The sequence below is a fragment of the Peromyscus eremicus genome, chromosome 14 (assembly GCF_949786415.1).
Source record: "Peromyscus eremicus chromosome 14, PerEre_H2_v1, whole genome shotgun sequence".
In the NCBI taxonomy this organism is placed as follows: Eukaryota; Metazoa; Chordata; class Mammalia; order Rodentia; family Cricetidae; genus Peromyscus; species Peromyscus eremicus.
In genome coordinates this window covers 49,218,505-49,234,326 of record NC_081430.1, presented here as the reverse complement: position 1 = coordinate 49,234,326, position 15,822 = coordinate 49,218,505, and the positions used below count along the sequence as shown (strand labels likewise).

Sequence of the window (15,822 nt, the reverse complement as noted above, 5' to 3'; positions counted from 1 at the left end):
AAAATTGAAGTTAAAATTTTTCACATATATTTTTGCCCTTGAAATATTTTATGGTCTGTTATCAAGATTATAAAACCTCATAAATATTGTCTTCTAGAAAATTCTTAGGATAGTAATTTTCTGTGTTTTGAAAGTTTGCTTTTGGAAATTGATTGAAATTTACTCTATGTCTTGGGAATGAAACTATTATACAATCAATTATTGTGAATATATTTGAGGGGAGTAGTATTTTTTACTTCTGCCCTTTTAGGAATATTTCATATATAGGTCTAATGCAGTAAGACTTTTTCTCAATTAGTGATTGATGGGGGAGGGCCCAGCCCCAGCCCATCGTAGGTGGTGCCATCCCTGGGCTAGTGGTTCTCAGTTCTATAAGAAAGCAGGCTGAGCAAGCCAGGGGAAGCAAGCCAGTAAGCAGCAGCCCTGCATGACCTCTGCATCAGCTCCCATCTCCAGGATCTTTCCCTATTTGAGATCCTATCCTGACTTCCTCCAATGATGAACAGCAATATGGAAGTGTAAGCCAAACAAACACTTTTCTCTCCAACTTGCCTTTTGGTCTTAGTGTTTCGTCACAGAAATAAAAACCATAGCTAAGACAGATAGTATAGGCTACATGAGGATGTCATCAGAAACCACTGTAAAATGTTATGTTGGAGAATGAAACATTCACATTTTTTGAAAATTCACTCTGACTGTAATGGAAAGGATGAAACAAGATAAGAGTAAAAGGCATCTGACGCCTTAGGACCTATGAAAAGAGAATTAATGGTGCTGAAACAGGTGCGTCTGTGAGAAGGGAGGCCCTGGTGGACTATGATAGTTATGAGAAGAAGAGTCAAGAGCCATGTAGGTGGCAGACAAGATGGCACAGCCAGTAAAACACTTGCTGTACAAGCCTAATGACTTGCATTTGATCTCTGTAACCCGCAAGAGATGGAGAGAACCCACTCCCAAAAGTTATCCTCTGAGATTTACACACAGGTGGAATAGTCACACACACATCACACACAATAAGCATCCTAATAAGTCCATTTTCAAAAATAGCCGTATAGGCATTTGGTCTGCAGCTCAAGTAAATGTTGTCATTTTCTGAGATGAAGAGCATGGATATTCAGCAGGATAACTGTAAATTTTACATTAGACATGTGCAGTTCCAAATGTCTGTTGGGTATTTAAAAGATGAGATAAAGACAACATGGACAGTTGGGTGTATGAATTTGTTGTGCAGGAAAGATCAGATACCCAGCATGTGGAAGTTGTTCACATATATATGGGTAGCTCTACTGCAGGAGATTGTGTAAATACAGAAGAGGCATTCCAGGAGCAGAGATTGGACCCTGGAGTGAAGGCTGAAGATGAGCAGTCAGGGGTAGAAAAACCTACAAAAAGGAGGCCTCTAAACCCAGAAAAGGAAATACTTCTGGGGCTTCAGAGATGGCTCAGAGGTTAAGAGCACCCACCGACTGCTCTTCCAGAGGTTCTGAGTTCAATTCCCAGCACCCACATGGTGGCTCACAACCAACTGTAATGAGATCTGGCACCCTCTTCTATATAGATAATAAATAAATAATTCTTTTTTTAAAAAAAAAAAGAAAGAAATGCTTCCAAAAGCTTTCCAGTGCTTCGAGTAGCTAAAATAAGGACCAAGAAGTCACTTTGGATTTGGAGGCACTCTGGAGTAGAGTGACCTGGGTGAAAGCAATTTCACTGATGTGAGATGCAGAAGATAGAAGGAGCTGGAGAGATAGAGCAGTTACTGCATGGGACCCTCCAATGCACCCATTCACACTGATGAAAGTCAACTGTATCTAGTGTTGGCCCATTCAATAGTTATTCCACTCTACCTCCAGAACACACTGACCCCTAAATGTAAGCCCATCCTTTAATGCCCGAGTCCCCTTTCTTTTTTTCTTTAAATGGTTGTTTCTCTCCTCCCCTTGAACTACACAGAATGTGCTCACCTAAAGCAATTCTTGACACTTAGAGACTCCAAATGAGATAGGTTGGAGGACAGCTTTGGTAATTGAGTTGGCTGCTGGCCCTGGCCATTGACTTCAGACACAAAGAGCTTAACTTCTTAAAAATTAATGAAGTGTGGTTTTTGTTAATTTATCGGAGCTTTACAACACAATTGAGAAGAAAGAACAGAAAGTTCTCATGGACTCCACCACTACTCTTTTATTTTCCACACTGTCCACATGCCCCAGAGTTGTACAGTTGCTCCAAATGATAACCTATATGGACATAATTTCACCCAGAGTTCATCATTTGTGGCAGGGTTCACTTTTTTTTGAGAGAGGAAATTGCTCTGTACCCCAAAGCTGGCCTCAAACCCTCAATCCTCCTGCCTCATCCTCCTGAGTGCCAATGTACCAGGCATGTACCACAATGCCCCCACCAGGCTTCACTCTTGATACCCATTCTAGTGTTGGAACAAATGTGTGGCGGCATTATAGCACATACATAATAGTCTTGGTGTACTTAAATTCCTCTGTGTCTTATCTATTAACTCTTGCCTCCCCAGCTCCTGGCAACTTCTTTGTTGTTGTTGTTGTTGCTGTCTCCTTAGTTTTGCCATTTCTAGAATGCCACACAATTGAAGTTACACACCCCTTTGAGATTTGCTTCTTCCTCTTGAAATATGCCTGCAAGATTCCTTTTACCTGGCTTAAACAAGACCTGAACAATTATTACATCACTAGACATGCTAACATAGAAGGGGAAATTTCATAGGGCCCCACTAAGAAATAAAGAACTAGAGGCAACTAGAGAGGTGGGAAAATCACCTTCCTCAGGCATGAGCCCCTCAGTTGGTTATCCAATAGCAAGTTGTCAGCCTTGACATCATGTACATACTAAATAGACTAAGCAGATTATAAATATACAACAAATAGAGGAAAAGAGGTAATGAATTTGAAAGGGAGAAAGATGAGAGAGGAGCTGATGTGAGAGGAAAAGGAAATGGGAAATGTTTTCATTATATTTTAATTTCAAAAAAATTAAAAGATACCTATTAATTTCTAATGACTTGATTATTATTTAGTGATGACTAGTATTCCATTGTGTGTTTGAAAACGTTATATAGTATTCACCCATTGTTTTAATTTATTTTTATTGTTTTATGTATGGTTCTTTTGCCTATACATGCATCAATCTGTGCACTATGTGCATGCAGTGCCCATGGAGGCCAGAAGAGGGCATTGAATCTCCAGAAACTGAAGTTACAGATGTTTATGAACTGCCATGTGGGTGTTGGGAATCAAACCAGGTCCTCTGGAAGAGCAGCTGGTGTTCTTAAATGCTGAGCATCTCCCCAGCCCCAACCTATTCACCACCTGAAAGACATTCCAGCTGTTCCTGATGAACAAAATGCTAGCAGTATACACATGCAGGCTTTGATAAACATACCTTTTCAGTTCACTTAGGTAAATACCTAGGAATATTGCATATGGTGAGAATATGTTTGAAATTAAAAGAAAATACCTAACTCACCATACCTTTTTACATTCCCACCAGCAATGAATTAGAATTTCTTTCATACATTCTTACCAACATTTGACATTGTTAGTGTTTAAGGTTTTGTTATTTTAAATTTCCAGTCCCCTGATGATATATGATGTGTTGCTCTTTCTGTGCTTACTTGCCATCTACCCCCTACTCTCTCTCTCTCTCTCTCTCTCTCTCTCTCTCTCTCTCTCTCTCTCTCTCTCTCTCTCTCTCTCTCTCTCTCTCTCTCTCTTCTTCTCTCTCTCTCTCTCTCTCTCTCTCTCTCTCTCTCTCTCTTCTCTCTTCTCTCTCTCTCTCTCTCTCTCTCTCTCTCTCTCTCTCTCTCTCTCGTGTGTGTGTGTGTGTGTGTGTGTGTGTGTGTGTGTGTGTGTGTGTGTGTTTGTGTGTTTGTGTGTCTGAACCCATCTCCTCAGTGTTAGGATTATAAGACCTCTCTACCTTACTCTGTTTGCTCCCTCTTTCTTCTCTTCTCAATCTCCATTCTCTCTTTTATGGCCATGTTCAGTCTGGACCCTTCCAGATGCCTCTGATTATTCTCTTCTTCTTAGCTACACTAAATCTCCTCCACCATACCTAGGAGCAGTCATGTCTCTTCATTTTTTATTTTTTTCATTCAAATGTAAAGTGTCAAATTGCTTTCTAGGAAACTTGTCTTAATTTACAATCACAGCAGTAGTGAATGTGCAGCTATTTCCATTGAAATATCATCTCTGTGGAACTCTGACAGCTAAAAATATTTATAGGCTGGGGATGTGGATCAGAGGCATAGCATTGGCCTAACAGTCATGATGTTCTAGGTTTGATCTCCAACACAAAAGAGATGATAGATAGATACACAGATGATAGATAGATAATAGATAGATACATAAATAGATATATAGATAGATGATAGATGATAAATAGGTAGATGATTGATAGATAGCACATAGATTGTAGGTACATAGATGGTAGATAGATGATAGATAGATAGATAGATAGATAGATAGATAGATAGATAATCTTTGCCAATTTTAAGTGTAAAAACATATGTTGAATAGGCCATTTTCTTGGCATCTAAAAACTTTGAATAACTGTTTGCCAAATAGTCATTTGTTAGCTGGTATATTACTATCATCAATCCTAGTATTGGTATACTTTATTTGTAAATTATATGTTAATATGCCTGCTTATTTAAGCCACTGGGATATCCATTTTATATGTTTGTTGTTTTGCATTCAGTAAAAATGGAAATGCTTACATCAGAAAATTGCTAGTACATGCCAATGGTCCTCTGGGATTTCATAGCTCGGTTCTCACAGAAATAATAGAACCTTTTGGAGTTGAAGAATCTGTGGAGAGTTCTTCTGTACATGGTTCTCTTAAAATTTCATATACTGGAAATATTTTCTACCGCATTGAAATTACAACAGCAGGTAAGTATAAAAATCTATCTCTGATGGTTACAAAAAAAGTTACCTTTTGAGAAGACGTCATGTTCTTTTATGTTTTAAAATGTGTGTGTGTGTGTGTGTGTGTGTGTGTGTGTGTGTGTCTGAATATTGAACCTAAATCCTTGAATATACTAGGTAAGTACTCTACCACTATAGTACTATCCTTACTCTCAAATTCTTGTTCAACTGGCAATTAACCAAAATTTACAGATACTTAGGTTGCAAGATCAGTTGTTCATAATATAACAAAACATACCTACAACTTCACTACTATGTCCTCAGAAGTAGTGTGTGTTATTTATTACAGTGACACTTATTTTTTCTTAAACAGTGATCAGAAGAAGTAAGAGAAAATAGGATTTTTGTGTCAATTAAAAATACATTTGGAATGTATTCTTAAAAAAACTTTTTATAAAAGATGCCAGGAGTGATGATGCAATACCTTTAATCTAAGCACTTAGGAGGCAGAGGCTTGCAGTTCTTTGTGAGTTTTAGGCCAATCTGATATAGATATCAAGTTCCAAGCTAGCCAAGGAGGTATAGAGAGACTTTGTGTCAATTTTTTTCAAAGAATATGACAATTTTGCCCTACATAATAAAAATGAATTTGAACAGGGTGGTGGTGATGAACGCCCTTAATCCTACCACTCCAGAGGCAGAGGCAGGGATATCATGGTGAGTTCAAGGCCAACCTGGTCTATAGAGTGAGTTCCAAGACAAACAGGGCTACACAGAGAAACCCTGTCTCAAAAACCAAAAGTGAAAAAAAAGAGAGAGAGAAAGAAAGAGAATTTGAATCTTTGTCATAAAGGATGTTTCTGTTTCTAAGTATTATCTGATAGATACACAACCAAAGTTAATAGGGTTTGGGGCTAGATAGGTAGCTCAATGATTAAAAGTATATACTGCTTTTGTGGAAAACCCAAGTTCAGTTCCCATCACCAACCTCAGCACTCAGAACAACCTGGAACTCCAACTCCAGGGGATTCAATGTCTCTGCTCTCTGAGGGCACCTATACCCACATACACAAACGCATAATAACTGCGCATAATTTAAAACTTTTTTTTTTTAGTCTTTCAAGACAGTTTCTTTGGGTAGCTTTGGAGCCTGTCCTGGAACTCACTCTATAGAAAAGGCCAGCCTCAAACTCACAGAGATCTGCCTGCCTCTGTCTCCCAAGTGCTGAGATTAAGGGCATGAGCCACCACCACCCGGGAAATTAAAACCTTTTTAATTTAGTGAAGGATTTAGTTTTTACTCTGAGTAACTGTGAAGGTTTTGCTAGAAAATGACTGGTCTGATTTGAGGTTAACAAGATCACTTTGTCTTTGTGACTAGGCAGGTAATATAGACAGGCCACAGAGGAAGGCAGAGAAGCCAGCCAAAGGCAAGTCATTGGTTGGGAGATTATGTCAAACCTTAGGTTCCTATTTCTTCTCCAATTGTCAAACCTGCACCTTGTCAAGCCAAGCATGCACAAGGCTCTGGGTTCAATCTCCAGCACACAAAGAGAGAGGTAAAAGAGAGGAAGAAGGACTGTGGTAAATCTGAAGGCCACCAGGTGGTTCACTTCTGAACTCTAGCACTTGGGATTCTGAGACAGGAAAATCATGAATTTGGGGTGAACCTCAGCTACATAGCAAGAACCTGTATTGTTTTTCTTTTTTACTGAAAAAAATCAAAATACATTTGATCAAGTTTCCCCTCCCCCTAATTCTTCCCAGATACTCCCTAGCACTCTATTCTTCCAACTTTATGTTCCCCCTAAAAACAAACAACAAACACACAATACTCCCCCACAAAGACAGAAACCAAAATATACAAAGGAACAATAAGACAAAATGCCCAAACAAAACAAAATAAGACAAAAAAATCTACAAAAATGCCATTGAGTTTGTTTTGTGTTTGCTGACTCTTCCTGGACATGAGACCTACCCTGCCTGAGCAGGCTCTCTGTGTGTGTGTGTGTGTGTGTGTGTGTGTGTGTGTGTGTGTGTGTGTGTTTCCATATCTACTACAGGAAGTGTCTATAGTAGTGAGGCACTAACACATGTGTATAGAAGAATGTCACTGAAAGTCATTTTATTGCTGTGTTCCTTTAGCAGAATAATAGTATTTGATTTTCCCCTAGGCCATAGCATATATAGTCTCAAGTTCTTCACTACTTTATCAGTGTCAAGTGTGACTTCTATCTCATAGAGTGGGCCTTAAATCCGTTCAAAAAGTGGTTAATTACTTCCATAATGTTTGTGGCAGTGTTGTGCCAGTATGTCTTACAGACAGATCACTGTTGTAAATCACAGGATTTGTAGCAGGGTTGATAATTAACTATCTCCTCTGGTAGCATGCATGCAGAGTACCTTCTAGTACCATGAACACTAATCAGTAGGTATGAAGCTTCTAGTTAGGTACCAGCTTGACTTCTCTGTGTTTAATGAGATATATTAAATGTTGTCTTCATCAAAGGGCCTTACCAGCAGTTTGTGGAGAGTATCCAATGCCCTTGGTGATAGTCTGTGATGCTTGTGGCTTTCCATGGGGCCCTTTAGCCAACAACTCAACAAGATGTAACCCATTCCTGGCACTGGAGGTTTTACATGGTGGCATAAGATGTCTAGTTGGAACATTGTCCTCCTTATTATTTGGTGACTCCATTTAGATTCCTTTTATATATGAATATATTTTAGGCACAGTAGTAGTTTTCCATATGATTTTTAAATGACCTTTGATATTGATTATTCCTCCTGTGTATTCCCTCCTTTTACTCTTCTCTTTAATCCATATCCCTATTTAATCCTCCTATTTTAGTTTCCCTTTGTCTCTCCATAACAATATATTCTATATATTTGGATCTCCTTTCTCCATCTTTTAGTTAATTTGGCTAATGATTTTTCAATCTTCTATTTTCTGGAAGTACTAACTCTTCGTTTCAGGATTTTTTTTGTATTGTTTTTATTGTTGTTTGGTTTGATTTCATTGATTTCAGTCCTGAGGTTGATTATTTCTTGCTGTCTGTTCTTTTGGGGTGTTACTTCTTCTTGTTCTAGAGCTTTCAGCTGTGCCACTAAGTTACTAATATGAGATCTAGCCAATTTTTAATGTAGGCACTTAGTGCTGTGAACTTGCCTCTTACAACTGCCTTCATTGTGCCCCATAGGTTTGGGTATGTTGTGTTTTCATTTTCATTATTTCTTTCTTAATATCTGTCTTGACCCATTTTTCATTCAGTGGTGAGTTGGTGTCCATGAGTTTGTATACTTCCTGTTGTTGATATCCAACTGTAGTCCATGGCAGTCAGATAGGATGCATGGTGTTATTTCATATTTCCTGTAACTATTGATACTTTCTTTGTATCCAAGTATGTGGTCAATTGTGGAGAAAGTTCCATGAGCTGCTGAAAATAAACTATATTCTTTGTGTGTGGGTGAATTACTCTGTATATGTCTGTAGGTTCATTTGATTTATGATACTCATCTCCAGAATTTCTCTGTTTAATTTTGTCTGGATGACCTATCTACTGGTGAGGACCAAAGTTCAGATCCCAGTACCCATGTCAGTTGTCTCACTACTGTCTGTAACTCAAACTCCAAGGGATCTAATGACCTCTTCTATCCTCTCTGGAAACCTAGACACACATGTATGTTCATACACGTGCAGAGGCACACAGATGCTGAAGTAAATAAAAATAATTTTTAAACTTTTCAAAGAATTATTTGTATGTTTGAGATATGAGTCTATTATCAGATATGTGTATTGTAAAATTTGTCCCAGTCTATGACTTGTCTATTAATTCAATTAACAATGTCATGAAACAGAAACTTAATTCCAATGAAATTAAGTATCTTGCTCATAGACCTGTTGTTAGCTGTCCATCTATGACCTTATTGCCAAACTAAAAGCTGTCTAGAATTATCTTTGAAAAGATCTACCCGGGCAGTGGTGTTGCACGCCTTTAATCCCAGCACTCGGGCGGCAGAGGCAGGTGAATCTCTGTGAGTTCAAGGCCAGCCTGGGCTATCAGGTGAGTTCCAGGAAAGGCACAAAGCTACACAGAGAAACCCTGTGTCAAAAAAAAAAAATCTAACTGTGGCATTTTACATATAGATTTATGGCCCATTTGACTAAATTTTATGAAGTTGTAAGTTCTTCATCTAAGTTGTTTCTTTGCTTCTGCATGTCCCAGTCTTCCAGCCATGTGTTGAAAAGACTATACTTAATCTCTTCATTTTCCTTTGCTTCTTTCTGAGAGATTAGTGCCAGTATTCGTAGGAGTTTATTTCTAGATTTTCTGTTCAGTTTCCTTAATGTCCAGTCTTTCCCCCAAAACACACAATCTAAATGAATGCAGCTTTATGGTAAGTTCTGAAAATGTTAGTAACAATTCTAAATATTTGTTTTATAAACTTATAGAATTACTATAATGTTATAGTATTACCGTATATTATTATTTTAACTATTCTCATCTTTTGTCTGTCCATGTAACATTTATAACTAAATTTTGAGTATGATAAAAATTAATTTTTAGGATTTTAGTTGGCATTGTATTAATCTTTCAAACTCTCCCTCTCTCCCATATTTTTCTTACTATATAGCCAAGTTCAGCCTCAGAATCAAATTCCTCTGCTTTCTTCTTTTTTCTTGATGGTACATGATTGATGCTATGATTTTAATTTGAAATCTAGGGCTGGAAAGTTAGCTCAGTAGTTAAAAGCATTAGTGTTTCTTACAGAAGACCCAGTTTGATTTGCAGCATCCACATGGTGGCTCATAGCCATCTGTAACTCCAGTCCCAGAGGACCTGACATCTTCTTCTGCCTCTGCTAGCACCAGGCATGTACATAGTATACTTACATACATGCAGCCAAAACAATAATACACATAATAAATCTAATTTTCTTCATTTAAATTAGAAGTCTAAACATTCATGGTTGAAATATAGGAAATTATTGACAAAGAACACAAGGAAGGAAGAAAAAGAGAGGTAAAGAATGAAGAGGGAGAGAAAGAAGGAAGATTCTTCTGTTTTTTACCTGCTGGAAACTTGTTTTAGATTTATATCATTTAGATAATGTGTACACATTTTGCTTGCACATATGTATGTGTATGGTGATATTTTATTTGTGCTGAAATGTGATTTTATTTGTATGTTAATAAATAAAGTTACCTGGGTGTCAGAGCTAATAGCAAGCCATTTGGCAGAAGTCTGGCAGTGGTAGCACATGCCCTTAATCAGATCACATGGTAGGCAAAGTCTGTGTGTTCAAGGACATAGCCAGCTTGATGACACATGCCTTTAATCCAAGTACCAACCATAGAGACCTGGAGGTCTGTATAGACAGGCAGTGAATAAGAAGTCATGTGGTTAGGTTTAGAACCAATGAGAAGGCAGAACAGAAAATAAATAAAAAGACAGACACACGGGAAGTAGGTCTCTCTCTGAGGGGAAGGATGACAGTGACAGCGAGGGTTAAGAAGGTGGTCTTGGTCTTAGCTCTTGGCTGCTGCTCTGACCTCTTGGGCTTTTAACTCTGCATTTGACTCTGTGTTTCTTATTTAGTAAGACCATTCAGAATTACATCTACATATGTGTACTATGCACACAGTACCTTTGGAGGTTGAGTCCCCAGGACTGGAGTGACAAATGGTTGTAACCACCATGTGGGTTTTGGCAACCAGACCTGGGTCCTATGAAGAATAGCAAAAGCTCTTGACTACTGACCCATCTCTCTAGGTTTCTGCTGAGAATTTTATAGAAAAATGATAAACATTAAAGTATAGCTTTGTGTACCACATATTCTTAATGAACTTTCTATGAAATGCTGTGTTTTAATTGTAACTGAAGTTTGGAAAAATGTGTTCTCAAGCCATGATCATATTTTTAAAACTCAGATGAAACATTGCTAATTATGGTCACATTTGCTGAGTCAACATTAACTGTTTTCTTTTATACCAAATCTTCTGTTTTATCTCAAGGTTCCCTAGTAAATTTTTCAGATGCAGATGTAGAAAAGACTGTGGTGAGACCCGGCTACAGCAGCTTCCTGATCACAGAAGTTAGAGATCTAAAGAATGTTTTATCCCTGGCTACTATGCCTCATAAAATAAAATCACCTTTGAACTTCCCAGAAAATTCTTGGTTCTTATACAGCTTTGGCTCAACAAAAGGACGGAATTGGACCATAAGTTTAAAACCATGTAATTATTGGGTTCAACAAGATGATCATGATATTGTATCCCTCAATGTTGTGAAGTATCTTGATGTGGGAAACAAAGCAAATTATGGACTTAAGTTGATTCCTAATACAAGAGGTAAGTTCTCTTTTATAGAAAAAGTAAAAAAGAGTTATTTCTTTTCTTAAGTATAAAACATAACTCTTTGATATTTAGTTTGGCTTCTGTGATTGCTAGGATTCTACTACTAACAGAGTTAATTCTAATTATGGTTAATGACAACATTCTGGGCTCTGTATTAAATGTTTTATAGACATTTTTAATGTTTGCAGTCACCCTAAAAGTCTAGATAATAATAATTTTATAAAAGAGGAAATGAAGGTAAATTGTAGCATGGATTTTTTTGTTGTTGTCCTTCTAAATGAAACCCTTCTAATTTCTTTGTTATGGCAATAATTCTCTTAGGTATTTTAAAATAGATTTATTTTTATTTTGGGTCTATGAGTATATTGCCTGCAATATCTGCCCTATATGTCTGCGCATGGAGGCTAGAAGAGGGTATCAAATCCCCTGGAACTCAGTGACACATGTGTAAGATAACATGTGAGTGCTGGGAATCAAACTAAGATCCTCCTCAAGAACATCAAGTGCCCTTAACCATCTCTCTAGCCCCTATTTCAGGTATTTAATTCAAGCCAAATGGATTTTACATAAAATACTATATTATATCTTATATTTTGGCATATTTATTGTAAAAACATGTAAAGCTAGGCTGGTAGGATGTCTCAGCAAATTAGGTCACTTTTTTTTGGTTTTATAAAATGCAGTTTTATTTTATGTTACTCCGCTGTTACATAGGGCATACCATTTTCACAAAGCTTTTTTGGGACTACAGTCAATGATTAGCAAACACACAGCTCTCTGAAGAACAGTCATTGGACACACTGGACACCCTCTCACATATGCACGAATCTGCATGGAAAAGTACTCAACTTTAGACGTGGACGTGTGTTCTTATTTCCCCTTTCTAGGGATTAAGAAAGGACATGCATTTTAATTTGCCCAAAGCAATGCTTATGTTCTGGCAGCAACATGCTATTTCTATTACAAGGTAAAGTGAATACCAGAGCTACAAAGGCAGGAGATGTAAGTGAATTTTTATTGGGAAGGAAGTTGTCAACTCAAACAGCAGCAAATGAAGAATGCATGAAGGAAACTCCCTGTTGTCACAGACAGACGTGACTCCAAGAATATGTGACACAGGAGACATTTCCATCTGTGACCTCAAGACTGGATGCATTAAGAGCTTTTCCCGTTCAATCTAACACTTCTGGATTCCTACTAAAAAGGAGTATGCAGGAAGAGTATTGAAAGAATGCTTCTGAAAGGAAACCCCTAAAGAAGGGTCAGAGAGGGAATGTAGAAATCAGGAAGTTATTATTACAATTTCTTTCTTTCTTTTCTTTTTTTTTTTTTTTTTTTTTGGTTTTTCAAGACAGGATTTCTCTGTGTAGGTTTGGTGCCTGTCCTGAATCTCACTCTATAGACCAGGCTGGCCTTGAACTCACACAGTACTTTCAATTATAATGCACTGCATTTCCATGTCTTCACAGTAATACAAAGATGGCCACTTGTAGAACTGGTTTAGATGCCAGAAATACCAAATGCACTGTCAGTCCACTACACAAGTGTCTGGAACTTACTTGTGTGTGTATGAAATAAAACTATTGATACTTTTCTACAGCAGTAACTGCACACCAGGAAGGCCGAGACAACACAAATCAAGGGATGGAGTTTTCCTAAAGCTGAATTGTGAAAAGACTATAAACAGTTGATCCCATACATATGAATGGGCTTCCTTGCTAGAGGAAATCCAAGTGAAATAAGGAATGGAAATGTAAAAAGGTTTTCTTGAGGGGACAGAGGATGACACCCGGAATGCCTTTAGTTTTCAGCCCCCTCCACTGCATCACGTTCTTTTCCTGTCCTTTTTCCATAATGTTATGTTGTCTCTAAGCAACTGCATGATGAGGGTGCTGTCTCTGTAGGAGTCTTCATTCAGTGTATGAAGCTCTGCGATAGCCTCATCTAAAGCCGTTTTAGCCAATGTACAGGCAAGCTCTGAATTATTAAGGATCTCATAGTAAAAAACAGAAAAGTTAAGAGCCAGCCCCAGGAGGATTGGATGTGTACATTGTTTCTCTTTCTTGCTTATATCAAATGCCTCTTGGTAGGCTCCTTGGGAATTATCTATCATTTGTTTTCGATCATCTCCACATGCTACTTCAGCAAGATACTGGAAATATTCTCCCTTCATCTTCAGATAGAAGACCTTACTCTTGGATTAGTTGCATTGGCTATTAAAAACTTATCCAACAATTCCAGGACCATGGTGCAGATGAATCTCAGCTCCGACTCCACTTTCTCCCGATAGTCCTTGATCAGCTGCAACTTCTTGTTGGAAGTTTCAGTCTTCTGCTCGATGCTCGAGATGACCCTCCAGGCAGACCTGTGGCCCCAGACCACTTTCCTGTATGCCACTGACTGTAGCTGGAGATTTCTCCAGTCCTGCTCAGGCCCCCATAGTTCTGCAGCCCATTTATAAAATAATCACTCAGAAGCTCATATTAGTTAAAATTGTCTGGCCCTTAGCTCAGGCTAACTATTGACTAGCTCTTACATCCTAAATTAACCCATTTCTATAAATCTATAGCTTGCCATGTGTCTTGTGGTTTACCAGTGTGTTACATCTTGTTACTCCTGGAGGCAGCTGGCAGCATCTCTCTGCCTCAGCCTTCGACTTCCCAGAATTCTCCTCTCTCCTTGTCCCGCCTATACTTCCTGCCTGGCTACTGGCCAATCAGAGCTTTATTTATCAATCAATCATCCACAGCAACCTACAGCAGGTTGCACTCATCTTTGGAGAGCTCGGAGCCCTACTCACTCATAACTTTAATGCAGGTGGCCTGCTCGGCCAGCTTGGCCTTCTGGATAAGCTCAGTCTTCTCCATGGCAAGTGAGGGCAAGTGCCAAGCCAGATACAGAGTCCTCCTTCTAGTCTCCGCGGCTGCAACACGAGTCAAATTAGGGCACTTTCCACCAAGACTGTTACCTCAGAACCACAATCAACATAGTAAAGAGAAAGAACTAAGAACCAAGTCCCACAGGTGGTCCTCCAACCTTCCAAAGAGCACCATCTCATGCAGAGATCCACATTAATGTGCAAGACACTCACTCACACACATATTACTAAATACGTAAATAAGTAAATAAAAATACAATAATAATGAATTAGTAAAAAATAACAATATAAGAACTTTTAAGAATTTAAAGTATGCAAAACCAAAGCTGTCAGGGCTAAAGTTTCTCTGTAGTAATAGGATTTGTTGAATTGTTACAGATACTAGCCAGCAAAGGACCAAGTCCTGGGACAACTACCAGCATCAGGGATAGATAGCAATTGGAGAAAGGAAAGCATAAGTTCTGTACATTGAAATGACATAGATTATAGATAAGAGCAGTGAGAGAACTCAAAACAGGGGCAGTTTTGAAGGAAATCTATCGTCAACAAGAAGTACTTGTTGGTGAGGTTGCCAGACCTCTTTGCTGATTAGCGTTAACAGCATGGAAATTATATGCATATGCAGGACAGAGTTGCACCTGCTGGTAACCATTATGATTTAACTAAGTTTCCAATGTATATGCATGTATTATCATTGTGAAAGAATCTCCAGTGTTCAGAAGACAAATGTTGGTAGGTAAGAATCAGGTTTATTATGTACCCTAAAGAAGGAAGGGCTAGTTCCTTAAAGCTGTCATCCCAGCTTGGAGCTTGTGATGGTTTCTGTTGTCAACTTGACGAATAAGATTCACCTGGGGAAAAGGGCCTCTGAGCGTGCATGTGAGGGATTATCTTGATTACCTTAATTGATGTGGGAAGACCCATCTTAATTGTAGGTGGGCCCATTCACCTGGACTGTGGGAAGTGAAGCAAGCAAACTGAGTACCGGTGTGCGTTAGTGTACTCTTCTCTGCTTCTTGGCTGTGGATGAAATGCCCAGCTGCTTCAACTTGACTTCTCTACCAGGATGGACTGTACCTTGAGCTGTGGGCTGAAATAAACTCTTCTTTTTGTATGCTGCTCTTGTCAGAGTTTCTATCATAGCAACAAGGAAGAGCTAAGACAGGGCCAAAGGATGTTTTTATGGGCAGAGTCAGTGAGGCTGAAGGCTGGACAGGCTTGGTAAGGAATAGTCTGTGTCTTCTCTAGAACATCATAATGGATTTTGCCCTTACTAGTTTGCTAAGGAAGGGCTAGAAGTCTAAATATAACTAAAGAGATGAGTACTGGAGAAAGCAGAAGAGAGATGTGCAGTCAATGTGGCACATTGAGAAGAAAATAGATAAAGAGGCCCAGGTCTGTCTTTGAGTACTGACATGTTTCAGGTTTCTATAGAGGATGAGTTGGAGCAGTAGAAACAATCTAACAATTTCAGTCAAGATGTGGTCTGGTTGTTCATCCTCAATTCTGGACCTACATGTTGTTTCAGAGTTCATACTACTGCCAAAGCTGTAAGAAACAAATGAGTTCCTGTGAGATGATTGCTCCTGCTTGTGTGCACAGCTCCTATTTATTCCCAGTAACATCAGGATTAGGACAAAGATTGGGAATGGAGTTCAGGACAGCACACGGAAAGGCTCAAGGAAAAA

At 38.6% G+C, this 15,822-nt stretch overlaps 1 protein-coding gene and 1 pseudogene across 2 annotated transcripts in view; one reads left to right on the top strand and one right to left on the bottom strand.

The window, feature by feature from the left end:
* LOC131923818 (cation channel sperm-associated auxiliary subunit beta-like) overlaps nucleotides 1–15,822 on the top strand; it is a 176,708-nt gene that overhangs the window by 131,268 nt on the left and 29,618 nt on the right. For both annotated transcript variants that reach the window (XM_059279001.1, XM_059279002.1), the window contains exons 18-19: nucleotides 4,729–4,922; nucleotides 10,915–11,250. In XM_059279001.1, the coding sequence (XP_059134984.1) occupies nucleotides 4,729–4,922; nucleotides 10,915–11,250 (530 nt within the window). The remainder of the gene's footprint in view (nucleotides 1–4,728; nucleotides 4,923–10,914; nucleotides 11,251–15,822) is intronic.
* On the bottom strand, nucleotides 13,057–14,123 carry LOC131923823 (14-3-3 protein theta-like; annotated as a pseudogene).